General features: G+C 37.5%; 1 protein-coding gene across 1 annotated transcript; it reads left to right on the plus strand.

The window, feature by feature from the left end:
- Nucleotides 1-1576: 1576 nt before the first annotated feature.
- Nucleotides 1577-11653, plus strand: LOC127626509 (uncharacterized). Its single transcript, XM_052102332.1, has 3 exons — nt 1577-1709; nt 1857-1950; nt 3325-11653. Exon 3 carries the CDS (start codon nt 3415-3417, stop codon nt 9508-9510), a length of 6096 nt encoding a protein of 2031 aa, XP_051958292.1. The 5' UTR covers nt 1577-1709; nt 1857-1950; nt 3325-3414; the 3' UTR covers nt 9511-11653.
- Nucleotides 11654-13227: the final 1574 nt, after the last annotated feature.

A 13227-nucleotide genomic window follows, 5' to 3' on the forward strand; every position in this document is an offset into this window, starting at 1 on the left:
CCATAATATATTTTTTTTAATGGAACCCTTTCAAACTGAAAGGGGACTGACAACTGACGCATTTGATATAATGAACCAGCTGCTAAAATAATCTTTTCAACATCACAATATCTAAAATGTTTTACATTACAAACATTCAAACAATCACTTAATCAAAGTTTAAAGCTGTTACTGTCGGAGCACACTGTTTTGATGCAGCATTGCGGCCATGCTTTCTGACATCAAACAAGGAAGAAACAAAGTAGTCAGTCCAATCTAGGCTTCTCCCATTCTGTTTGTCACTTATTCTAACCACTTCTGTTGCAGAGAAAGTGAAAATGCAATTCAAATTGGGCCTTCTTTATACTGTCTCTGTCAATAAAGAAAATATATACGAGTTGACATGATAAACCGGTAGAAATTTGACAACATTTTGTATTATCATCTCTATCACGGTTACGCAAAATCGCCACCACGTGGCAAGAAATGTGCACCCCATTCTATTCAGAGAAATGGAGGAGGAAGGCAGAGCAGCTGTTAGTTCCTCAAATCCCTGTGAACAAGAGGAGGAAATTGAGAATAAAAAAGGTGCATCCACTATTGTGTGGAATTGGTTTGGCCGATTTGCATGACGGTAGTGCCTAGGCATTCGCCTATACCTAGAAAAGGCTCTGCTCTATGCCACCAATTATGTGTCATTCAGGTTTTTTAAACTACACATCATCACCCTTAGTAAAATAATGTTCAAATTATGTTAGATATTAGGAAATAAACCAGCCATGTTTGACTTCAGATATTCAAATATTATTTATAAAGATTAATTAAATCCTTAAGAGCCTATAAGTGTTTATTTTCTTCAATTTTTTCTTATGTATTATTTCCTTTGTTGCATTGCTTTTGAGAAGATGTCAGGTTTCTTTTGGAAAGTTCATAATAATAAGAATACTAGTCAACAACATCAGACTGAAATATAGCATAATGTAAATTTTGCTTTATTGCAAGTTTGATTTATTTTTGTATTTTTTTACTTTGACTATGATTGTCAAGTTTCAAATAAAGAGAAAATTGTATAAGAGGATGTAGTTATCATCTATAAAATTTAATTCACTGACTGGATTTTTTTTTTATTTTTTTTTATTTATGTAACTACTGTATATCGCGATATACTGTATATTGCTATTGTGATATAAAATGACTCGTATCATGGTACAACATTTTAGTGATATCGCTCACCTCTAAGAAAGAGTGCTAGAAATCATAAACAAATCTATTTTCCTTTCAGTTTGACCAGCTGTGGTGACAGAAGTACTAGAAAGAGGCTGGTAGAATGTGCTTAACAACTGTGGGCAGCATGAGTGATAGACTGGCTGAGTGTCTCATGTTAATCAGATTCCATTAGCCACTCATTCTGTGTTTGGGGTGATGCAAGGTGCTATATTTGCCTCTCATGTTTGTGAGAGACAAATGACTCCTACTCACCCCAGCCACCATACAGCAACATGTCCATGTGTCCAACATGAGGAAAACACTGCAGTGTTCTTGCTATCTGTTGTTGTTGTCTCTGTAGGATCTGAGAGGTACAGACTAGAGCTATGGTGCTCATGCTACCAGTACCAAAATAGCAGATGACCATTTCTATTTCATCTGTCGCCCACTTGACACCGAACAGTCGCTCAGATATTTGCACTCCTTGCTGTGTTACAACTCTGGCCTTGCCGGCAACTATTTCGGTAGGGTGTTATCAGTCCCTTCTCTTCCAGTCTTTTCAAGTGTTTATTTAAACATGGATTTTTACCATAAGCTTCAGTCAGTGTTCAAGTGAAGAGCATTTTGATATTGCTCGAGTATGGAGTAACAGAAAACTCTATCTTCACTAGGTGGCTTGTGAGAAATTGACTGAGGATTTGTGATGATTAATCAGATCACCATTTTTGTATAATGGATTTGTCTGAGGATGAACCTCAAAAAAAGGTAAGGAGTACATTTTGACACGCTGTAAATTTCTTTGGTTTTTCTCTGATGTATTATATGGTTCATTCAAGGTGCTTATTTTCCTGAAAGAAGTTATTTTTAAAATGTTCTTGGTAAAAATTATATTGTCCATTTAATAATAAAAAGCTAAGATGTATTAAGTGCAGCTGCTATTTCACATTTTCATAATTTCATGACATACAGCATGCTATTTCGAAGAACTTTCCTTAAGGTTGATCAATATACTGTAGATTGTCACATAAATAAAATAACAGATGTGGGAAATTACCCTGACTGCAAGTTGATACGGAATGGGCAGTGGAAAAAGGTTGTCCTGTCCAAATCTTCTTGGCTACTTAGCGCATGCCGTTTGAATGTTCATAAATGTATGAAGGGATTTGTCCTTGGTCAGCATTTAAGCGCATTTAGACTTAGATGACATTTTAAGAGTTACACAAAAGTGTATACTGCCATGTTGTCTGAAACCATGTAGTCTGAAACCTGCTCTTTTAAGGCACATTCCCTTTCTATGACAGTTATGAGCTGTGTTGGGTGCTTGTTTCACGTCAGAGGATAAACATGGGTTAATAAGTTATTTCCGGCTCACTCACACAGTGTGGCAGCTGCAATAAAATGATTGATGAATGATGACTAATTCATATTCTTTGAAGTCAGAGACTATTTAGCCCAAGACAGACCACTTGTATTAAAATAAATTGGAACACCCAATATGGCGGATGCAGGAAAGGAAGTCCCGCCTTAAAGGCAAAAGAGCCAATCACCTTTTAGATACAGACATTGCCTGTCAGTCAGTCAATAGAATTCCAAATATCTCAACAAAAATGTTGGATTACAGACGCTTGTTTTGGTAGGACATCTGGTGATCGTACTCTTTTGTGCATATATTAATATTAAACAGTGTTGACACTTCAGGCATAGAAGTATTTCATTTTAAAAAGCAGATCTGTTAAACAGAACCTCTGTAAGCTATATATATATATATATATCTATATATATATATATATATATATATATATATATATATATATATATATATATATATATATATATATATATATATATATATATATATGCATGTGTTTTACCAAATGATTGCTAAGGGTATGTGAAAACACAGAGAGACATCTGCCTTCCACTAAAAATAGTTTGTTTTTGGCATTGTGTACCTCTCTTTATTGTACATAATCTCAGGCTGGTTTACCACCCACCTTTGAGGTCAAAATAATAAACATGTGTTTTTTTTTTTTTTACTTAAATATAAAAGTTAGTTGTTTTAAAGTCTGACTTTTTACCTTTTGGGCAAAACTGATACATTATTATCTCTCTCTCTCACTCTTTTTTTTTTTTTGGTAGGAAAATCACAATGTAATGGCCAATATGTGGTGATGACTATGCATGAAGTATTCTGCATCAGACTGAAGGAATTGGACACAAAAATTCATCATGAGCAACCAAGAAAAGCAGCACACAAGCCACAAAACAAGCATGCAGCACCTCCGTTACCTTAATAGCTTTATGGAAGAAATAGACCGGGAGGTAATGAGCCTGACAGATCGAGCTTTCAAGAGTCTGTGCATTGGAGATGAAGCAATCTATAATGAATCAGAGTTCTTTCCTTCTCCGGTCAACTGCCACAAGCCTCTGGTGGAGGAGGTCTCAAAAAAGACCCAAGACAGCTTGTTTTCTGCCGTCAAGAAACTTAACTCTCACCCCCTTAATGGGGTTAATGATGCTTTGAGAACATCAAACAAGTCTTCAAAAGACTTGCCAATTTTTGCAGTGTTTGCAGCCAAGAAGAACGGTAAAGGCAGTAAGATGACAAATGGCGATTCATGGGACAAATCTGCTCTACTCAGCAACCAAAATGATGTGTCAGAGTTTTCCTCAAATCATCATAGTTTAGCAGCGGAACATCTTTCCGTTGAGAATAACTTCAAATCAGCTGAGAAAGGATCTGCCAACAAATCAAACAATGATGTATCGATTCCCTCAGGAAAATCCTCTAAGAGTAAACATGGAAAAAACAACAAACTGAAAAAACTGAATTCCAAAAACTTTTTCCTTCACAGTGAATTCAGCCCATTCCTGTCATGGGGGGATTTTAATAAATTATCAAAAGTGCAGGAGCACATTTCAGAGATTACGCTAAGAAATAGGTCACCAGAATGGTATGATTCGCCTCTTTACAAAGAACTGACTGCAGCACATGGACACTATAAATTAAGTTTACCCACGTTAGCAGAAACAAAAGTTGAACAGTGCCCCAAACAAATAGAGACTCATCAGTCTATGCCACAACTTGAGTCTGTACAATCCACACAAACCAGTGTACCCCCAAAACCAGATATAGAGACAGAGCACATTATTGAGCACAATATTCTAAGTAAGGGTTCTATGCTTGCTGCTGAACAGAGATGTAATTCAGAAAAGGGGGAGCCTTGTGTCCCCTGGCGAAAAAACAGAAGCAGAGCTAAGAGTGCTCTTCCTGTGGGGCATTCTTTCTTTAATTTATCAGCCTGTGAGAGATCAAATCCTGGAGAAGGAGGTGCACCACCAACTAAAAAATTGGTCCAGACTCTAGAGGGCCAGACCTCCTCTAGTTCAACTCCTTTCAGTATTTCACAGCTTTTGACACCAGTGATACCATCCAGACATGGGACAGGAACCTCAGAGATACTGCTCTCTACAACTGCCCTGGAAATTCCACCACTATCTGAGAGAGAAATGCATCCATTACCTGAGATTAAGCGAGAGGGGTACAAATCCATTGCATCAAGCTTGTTGTTCAATCTCAAGGACAATAGAAAACGGGTAAAGGCAATGTATAGCCCACCTAAGTTTAAAGGTTTGGATGCAGCAGGTCAAAGCAAAGGGTCTCCCCTGCCCAAATTGTCAGTTTCAAAAGATGTGCATGAAATTGCATATATTGCAGGAGCTAAAGATATATCACCTGCTTGCCAAAAAGCCATCACCTCTCAAATGAGACCCCTTTTGGATTCTGAAGACACTCAGACTTGTTCTCATCAAGGAATTGCAAATGGAGGTATGCCAGATGACTATTTGGCATTAAGTCTGCTTCAATCTAGAAGTGCCTTAAAATCAAAAAGGAGCCCTGCAGCTAACAAGGCAGAATACCCATCATTACAGTTGTATCAAAATGCTAGTCCTGAGGAAGTAAACATCAGAGCAAATGCTCAAATTATGGTTGACACCAGCTCTCAGGTTTTGACAGATGGAGATCAAGAGCACTGCAAATATCATAACCCAGAGAGTAATATTCCAAGAAAATTATTTAAAGGTGTACTTAAAGAGCTGCAAGGCAAAAGTAATCATTTAGAGTCAGTGATAAATACTAAAAAACCCACTGAAAGTTTAAATAGAGAAAGTGTTCTTGAGAATAAGTCTAGTATAAGCCCAAGTGTAAGTTTAACAAAACCTGATGAACAAGCAGTTTGTGATGGAAGTCAAACTAAAGACCAGTTTAAAACAAAAGGCAAAGTCAGCCCACAGAAAAGCCCCGTCAAAGAAAAGGAACCCAACAGAAAGGATGCAGGTGCAAAACATGTGTTTTCCACAAGACAGAACAATTACATTAAAAGTCAGAGAATTGTAAGTACAGACAATGACAATAATGATTATGATGATGGCTCTAGTGCAGACAAAGTGTTGTTGGCTATAAAAGATCAAAATTATACTGATGAGTGGTACTGGCATTCCAAAAATCCAAAAACAAAAGAGATAAAACAAGAAGAGCATAACAAAGGCATTTATGAAGATATAATTGTTCAAACCAAAGTAGGTTCACCACTATTAAAAGAAAGTGTTAATGTCAAAGCTGAGGCTACTACAGTTAAAGACCAGAACAAAATCATATTAAAGAGTGTTTTAGAAATTCAAAGTGAGCAACCAGTTAAGAATGAGGCTTTCTCCACAAAGGGAAACACTTCTGCAAAAAGAGCACTATTATCATCAAATGAACAGGTGCCAAATGAGAAAACTGTACCCTTAAAAAAAGAGAACATAGTCATAGATAAGTTTGAACTTGCCCAAATGGCTTTGGAGGAAGTAATCGCTGAAAGAGAGCAAAGAAAACTGAAAAGTAAGGCTATCTCAAATGCAGGAGGTTCAATCAATAATAGCAATATAGTTGGTTGTGAAAATCAACAAGATGGTCATGAGCTACCCATCGGTGGAGAGGAACAACAGCCTACTAGGTTAGTGTCGAGTGACAAGGGGAGAAACAAAAAAGATGGCAAAGGTCAGAATAGTATATCTGCTTTTAAAACAAGTGGCCAGACTGTTCAAATAATGTCAGAGGAGGTGGCCAAACACAGTGTAAGTCATGAGGCTGAGGTAAAATTAGCCAGTCCCTATGAGCAAGAAGTGGCTGTTGAGCAGTGCCAACGTTTAAAAGAACAAATCAAATATACTGAGATAAACAGATTATACATAGGGGATCAAGAAAGTAACACACATAATGCTAGCAAGGGTAATAAAGTATGTGGATTCCAAGAGAAAGAGTTGATAGATAAATATATAAGTCATGCAAAGGAGAGTAGAAAAATAGGTGATAATTTGGAAAGTGGAGATATTCAAAGTTTGGGACATTATATGGAAAAGTTAGGTGTTGAGGAAAAGGGTAGTTCCTATAAACCCGAGGTACCCCCAAGAAGAGGGAGAAGTAATTCTCAAAGTGATGACAGAGTTGTTGCAAAGACAGAAGGCAATAAAGACTTAAAAAGACAAGGTGACACATCAGAAAGAACTGAGAAAATGGACAAAAGAGATGTCAGAAAAGGTCCGCTAATACCATCTAAGAATCATGGCCCAGTGAGAGGAAACGTATCGGCCCTGAAAGAGAAATATGACAAAGCAAGTGGGGTGCACCGCAAAGATGTTCTGAAATGTCTTCCTGTTGGAGGTCCTGTTGGAGGTTCAGAAGAAGGACCCAATGAACTTGCTACAAAAGATAAAATTAAACATAAAAATGTTGTACCAAAACTCACAGTCAGTGGACCTGAAAGTGAAATGATTTCTATTACTGACAAGGACATGGAGTCAGAGAAAGAAAAAATGTTTGACAGCTCTTCAAAAGAATCAGAGAAAGATCAGGAGCATTCTGGTTCACAGAGGAAACATGATGACACCCAGGACTTCCAAAAGGTAATAAGTGACCACACCCAGGACTTCAAAAATGTAATCAGTGACCTCACACATAACAGACAAGAAATACAAAATAACAAGGTAAATGGCACAAAGGACAAGGAAGAAGTTTCTGTAAGTTTGAAAGACTTGGGAGACAATCAGAACAAATCCAAAGGTCCTTGCAAAAGCGACATTAAAGAGTTTTTAAGTGGACTTCTTGGACTTTCAAGCTCAGAACAGGTCAAAAGTGTGGGTGAAGATGAGGAAGAACTTACAGGGGAGACAACTTTTTCTTTTGAGTCTATCAAAGCAGAGAAAGGCGAAAAGGACAGTATTACAGTACATGACATCCTTGGACAATCTCAATCGTTATCGTCATCAAATGATAAACAAACACATCACAGCAGTCTATCCTCAAACTCAAGTGAACTCTCCCTATTTCATGAATCTGAACAGGGGTCACTGCCGCATCTAAAATATTTATCAAATAAAACAAAGGTTTGTGATGTGAAAGAAACAGTAAATGGAAAAATAGAGGATTTTCAGAAACAAAAAATTGATTCCTGTCCTTTTAGAAATCATGAAAGTGAGTCAGTTGTTTTTCCACTGAGTGATGTGGGAAAAAGGGGATTGGTGCACAGCTTGATTGAGCCTGCTAAGAATCTAACACAAATATCACACATTCACAACTCCCTCAAGGATCTGCATGAAATGGGTCACCACCTGTCTCAGAGGGAGGGCTTGAATGGGTCTGAAAAAGGTGAGGAAGATCTAGATATCTTCAAGGACTGTGTGCATTCTCCAGTTAACACACCTGCTATACTGGTCAGGAGCCCCCAGCAAAACCAACCAATAATGCATCTATTGTCCCCTCCAGCCTCTCAACTCAATGCAGTCAAGAATGGAAAGCTGTCAGTTGGAAGTATCTCTGTGTCTGAGGAGGAAGAACAATGCTCTGCTGTGAGCACTTTATCTGAGGAGATGGGTAGCTGTACAACATGCGTAGGAGATACCATGCAAGAGATCATCTCTAGCACTGCACCAATAGAGGATGCAGAGGGATCCAAGGTACCCAGTGAGAGATCTGGATCAGTCTGCAGTGGAAATGACAGTCTTGGTCAGAACAAGCCCCCTGTTGTCCCTCCAAAAACTGAGAAGGCTCTACGGCGTGCCATGAAGCTTGCCACACGGAGGATGCAAAAAGCTGAAGCTAACAGCAAATCTGAATGTAAAGGCAGGAGCAGTGATAAAAATGCCTGCCTCAAAGCTGAGAGGCGGCACCACAGCAATGACAAAGTACATAGTGACAGATTAGAACATAGGTCACCAAGCAGTGACAGACTGGCCAGTAGAAATCGTGACCATTACCTTGATGACAAACTTGATGAGCCCAAACCTGAAACAAGCGAGAAACATGCAAGACGTCACAGTGGTCACAGGAACCAAAACATGGAAGAAAATTATCCTAGAAAAACATTACACAGGTCACTAAGCAGTGACAGACTCAAAAGTAAACATAGTGAACATTACCTTGATGACACATTTGAGCCCAAAACTCAAAGAAGCGAGAAAAATGTTAGACGACACGGTGGTCACAAGAGCCAAAACATAGAAGCAAAAGATTCCAGTAAAACATTACAACAAGCAACCAAAATCAAAGACAGGCAAACCATTAAAACTAGTGAATTAAATAGCCACGACACTGAGAAACAGCAAGATCATAAATCAAACCCAATAGATAATTTAGAGAACAGTGATACAAATAATGACACTGACCGATTAGGTCGAAGCAATGTGAAATACTCACCTAGAAAATTGGAACATAGGACTCAAAGTTTGGATAGATTTTTAAGGGATAAACATGTAAAAATGTCTAACAGCCCTGACAAAGCTGGGGGAAAAGTTACTTCCGAGTTTTCAATGGCACAACCTTTTCAACAAAACTGCATAGAACAAACTTATGCACCAGCCACCACCAATATTGTAACACACTCCTTTCCAATCACTCAAAGGAAGCTATTACAGGACCCAGAGTCAGGACAATACTTTCTGGTGGACATGCCAGTACAAGTCAAAACGAAAACTTTCTTTGACCCAGAAACAAAAAGTTATTTGCAACTGCCAGTACAGTCTCCTGAGGGTGCTGAAAGACAAGTCCCACCATTGGATGTTATGAACACACCACCACTTGTACTATATCAGGGTTTTGTTCCAGTGCCTGTCTCATCCTTACCATCACAGAAATCTATTGTTAGGACTGCAGGATCTTTGATTCCCCCTGATGACCTGGAGGACTTTTATCAGAAGCATAGTAAAGGGGTACATCCTTATATTGAGCCTGTTTATACGTCACAAGAACACACACCCGAAGAGGAAACTGACAGTGTGAGATGAAATGTATTTTAGACGAGATGCAGTGTATATATAGACTGTTTGGGCCAGTGGATGGTTCAGAGACTAAATTCAGGGATTTGTGTTGTTTTTAGTTTAAAGATTTCACGGTTTCCATGAGAACTTGCTGTCTAGTTAAATGTATAAATGTTGTTTTAGGATTTATGCTGTTTATGGTACACAAGACATGAGATTTAAAATGTTTTATTCTTTTAAAAGTAAGGCATCAACCTAGTTCTCTTACTATTAAAGGCACTTGTCTAATTTGGAAAAACCAGCCACGGGCAGTGCATTTTATGTCTAGCCCTTCAGTGTGATTCATGCCATTAAGAAATCACAGTTTCACAATGAATAAGATGCCATATCATATATTACGTGGCAGTCAACTAATAATACCAACTGACATTTTAAAAACATGTTCACACATGAAAGCCAGAACTTGAAACAACACTTAATGCTCAAGCAAGCCTATTTTTTTTAAACTGTTTTGTGAAATGAATCTCTCTAACAGACATTCAAGAATCATAATTTTTCATATGAATCTACCAAGGAGATCTATAATACCTGGAAAAATCTATTTAATAATATTTGTGATTTAAAAGTTGCTTGCAATAAATTTATTTTCGTCAGGATACACGGTTATGCTGCGTTCCATTCAAGTTGGATGTGGGATATTCCTACTTGATATCTCCAATCATAAATGCATTCCATTCCCCGATATCCGGAACTGCAACGCTCCCGTTAGCTTAGCAGGTGTTTGACTCTTATTGGAGATGTCTCCTAGCAACCCAACTGATAAACAATTCTGCAGAGCATTTGTGCTTCAGGTGTACGATTATCAAAAGGGACTCTAATGTTTTATACACCTGTTTCTGAAGGTGTTTGTTAAACAAGCTTTAATGTCATGTAATGTGGAAACAAACACATTTATCGATGTTACTTAACAAAGTGAATGTTTATCACTTACTTTGTATATCTCCCTGAGTGTCCACATGTTTGTGTGACATCATGCCGCTGCATCTCGGCGAAATCGGAATTGAGAATTTTTGCACAAGCCTACAAGTTATAATTCTGATTTAAAGATGCATTCCATTGCACTTTTCCTAGTAGGAAGTTTTAAAATCCGACTTTCCGAGTTGAATGGAGCATAGCACTACTTTTGAAAACTTGATCCGACAATGAATGCTCAAGCAACATAATTTACACTAAACTCCTGATGTTGCTATAACAATGTAAAAAGCACTTACCAGTTTACTTGAAGTAAAAATCAGTCCTTCTTTCCTGTTTAATTAATTAAGCAATCACACGGTCATGCAGAAAATCTTGTGTTCTTAAATCCATAAGGATCTCTTTCTCAATGGCTCACAGTGATGACGATCTTAAAGCGTGATTGTGCACTCAAAGCCAGCTAGAAGGCCTCGACCGGAACATATCCTAAAGATCATACCCACCAAGAACAATAAATCAATCTGATTGGCTGATGAATCTGACAATCTGACTTTAGTTGCTCATTCACTTACACTGTTGAGGGATTCTGTGGGAATTCTGAAGGCTTGAGGGGGTGGAGCTCAAAATCAAGCGCTGTGTCAGCTTCAGGCATGCGATTTGTGAAACAACTGTCACACTTTGCTTGTAAGCATCAAGGAATAAATTCTGACTGGATAAACTTTTCTATATTTGTTTGTAGATTAATTAAGTGTGGGAAGTGATAAAAAAAATACATAGGCAAAAAGGTGATTGAGAATGAAAGAATAACAAATATGTATTTATTTGGCATTTTAGGCCAGCAGAGAAGGCTTTGCTGGCCCTGAGAATTTGCCACTGGTAAAAACAAGAGGTTTAAGTTTCATTTTGTGACGTACTGAAAATACTTTGCTTTCTCAAAAATGTTTGACAGTCATCATTTAACAGATTATTTTGATACAGCTTGTATTTGAGTTTTGGATATACTTGTTCACAGTATTTTTCACAGGTGAGCAGAACATTTTGTAAAAATGTATATGAATGTAACTGTTTCAAATATGTTTCAAATAGTATGTTTGGCAAATGCTATTTGCATTCACTTTAGGGGTGCAGTTTGGAATGAATTAATTATTTGATGGGATTGTTGCTTCAGATAAACAACCATTCCAATAAAAGCATCATAAACAAGCATTTTTTTGTATGTATACATCTATTGTCTACATCTGTATAATATTTACAATTGTATCCAATGAATCACATACAGCTAAACCAGTTATAACGTTATTCACGCGCCTCCAAGTGGTGAATAGGAATTCTGCAAGTGGAGTGCTCAAACTGCTATAGAGTGGGGATGTAAGGGTGGGTCAGGACAGGGCCGTTGCCAGGGGTGGGGGACAACCAGCCCCTGTGAAGTGCTAATTTCACTAAGGTCCTCCAGAAACCAATGAACCTTTTAAGCTGCTTAATTGAGTACATTTGTGAGTTTATCTATTTTATTAGCTGTAATATTCTGAGAAGCGGTGCTTAATTTAGAGGTTTCTAAATCCACCCCCTTTAAAACATCACAGATACTGTCAGAAAAACACCTTTTGTAACAAACCCACTGCTTTCAATAATAAATTGGAAGATACTGGAATGCACACATGTCAGATGGACATCTTTGAACATTTGAGCATTGCGTCTTGCCAATGGTGTTGATTAATGTGAAATATTATGAAATATTGCTATATACAATTATTTGTGATTTGATTAATCAATGTATTGTATCATGTAGTTTAATTTGATTTCATTTTTAATTAGGGCTGTCGATTTAACCCGCTAATTTAATGTAAATTATAATAATTTAATTTAAATAATTATATGAAGCGATTTAAAGATTAAAAAAATAATGCCATTAATCATGCCTCCACAGACCCATACATAAATGATGTAGGCCTATCAATCTACATAATTTCGTACCATCGGATCAATTCAAGCTTGAAGTACATAAATTTGTGTTTTTATGAGCCACGTCAGCAGGGGTCAATTGCCAAATGGATTTCTGTTGTCTTCAATGCCTGTTGAAGTTATTATCTAATCCAAGGCTGTCCCAAGCAAAGGGCCAGGTGGGGTGCAACTGCCGCTCTATACAGTATGTACTGTATATATGTGTGTGTGTGTGAATTATTATGCATTATATTGAGGTATCTTTATTTCTGGGGCGTTTCTCATACACAAATGTATATATGCAATTAATTTGATTCAGCATGTAGTGTACTTCAATTAAAATCAATTGACTGCCCTAGTTTTAATCAATTGAAACCTCCAGCTTGAGTAAATTGCCATGACCTAACTTGATATTTATGTAATTTAAGTTGACCGTATGAAGAGTTCATCAATGTTATTTTTTTTTCTGTTTGCTGAGAAGAATTTAAGGACAACTGCACAATGCTTTTTCAAATCAATTCAAATTACTTTATTGTCACACTACCATGTACACAAGTGCAATAGTAGGTGAAAGTCTTGTGTGCAGTTCCGAGCAACATTGCTTAATACTAATTGCTTATTAGGAAGCACTGCTAACTCCAAAAATCTGACCTACCCACAGAGCATGACTTTCTGCTGTTGACTGAAGATACTGCATGCACTTCTTCCTCCAGATGGCCTAGTCCTAGTTCTACTACTGTTAACATTGCAATATGGGTTGCATATCTTTTTTTTGCAGCACAAAACCTAAAACAAATACATAACTGCAATGATAGCTAATCCAAATGTAAC

The sequence above is a fragment of the Xyrauchen texanus genome, chromosome 33 (assembly GCF_025860055.1).
Source record: "Xyrauchen texanus isolate HMW12.3.18 chromosome 33, RBS_HiC_50CHRs, whole genome shotgun sequence".
Lineage (NCBI taxonomy): Eukaryota > Metazoa > Chordata > Actinopteri > Cypriniformes > Catostomidae > Xyrauchen > Xyrauchen texanus.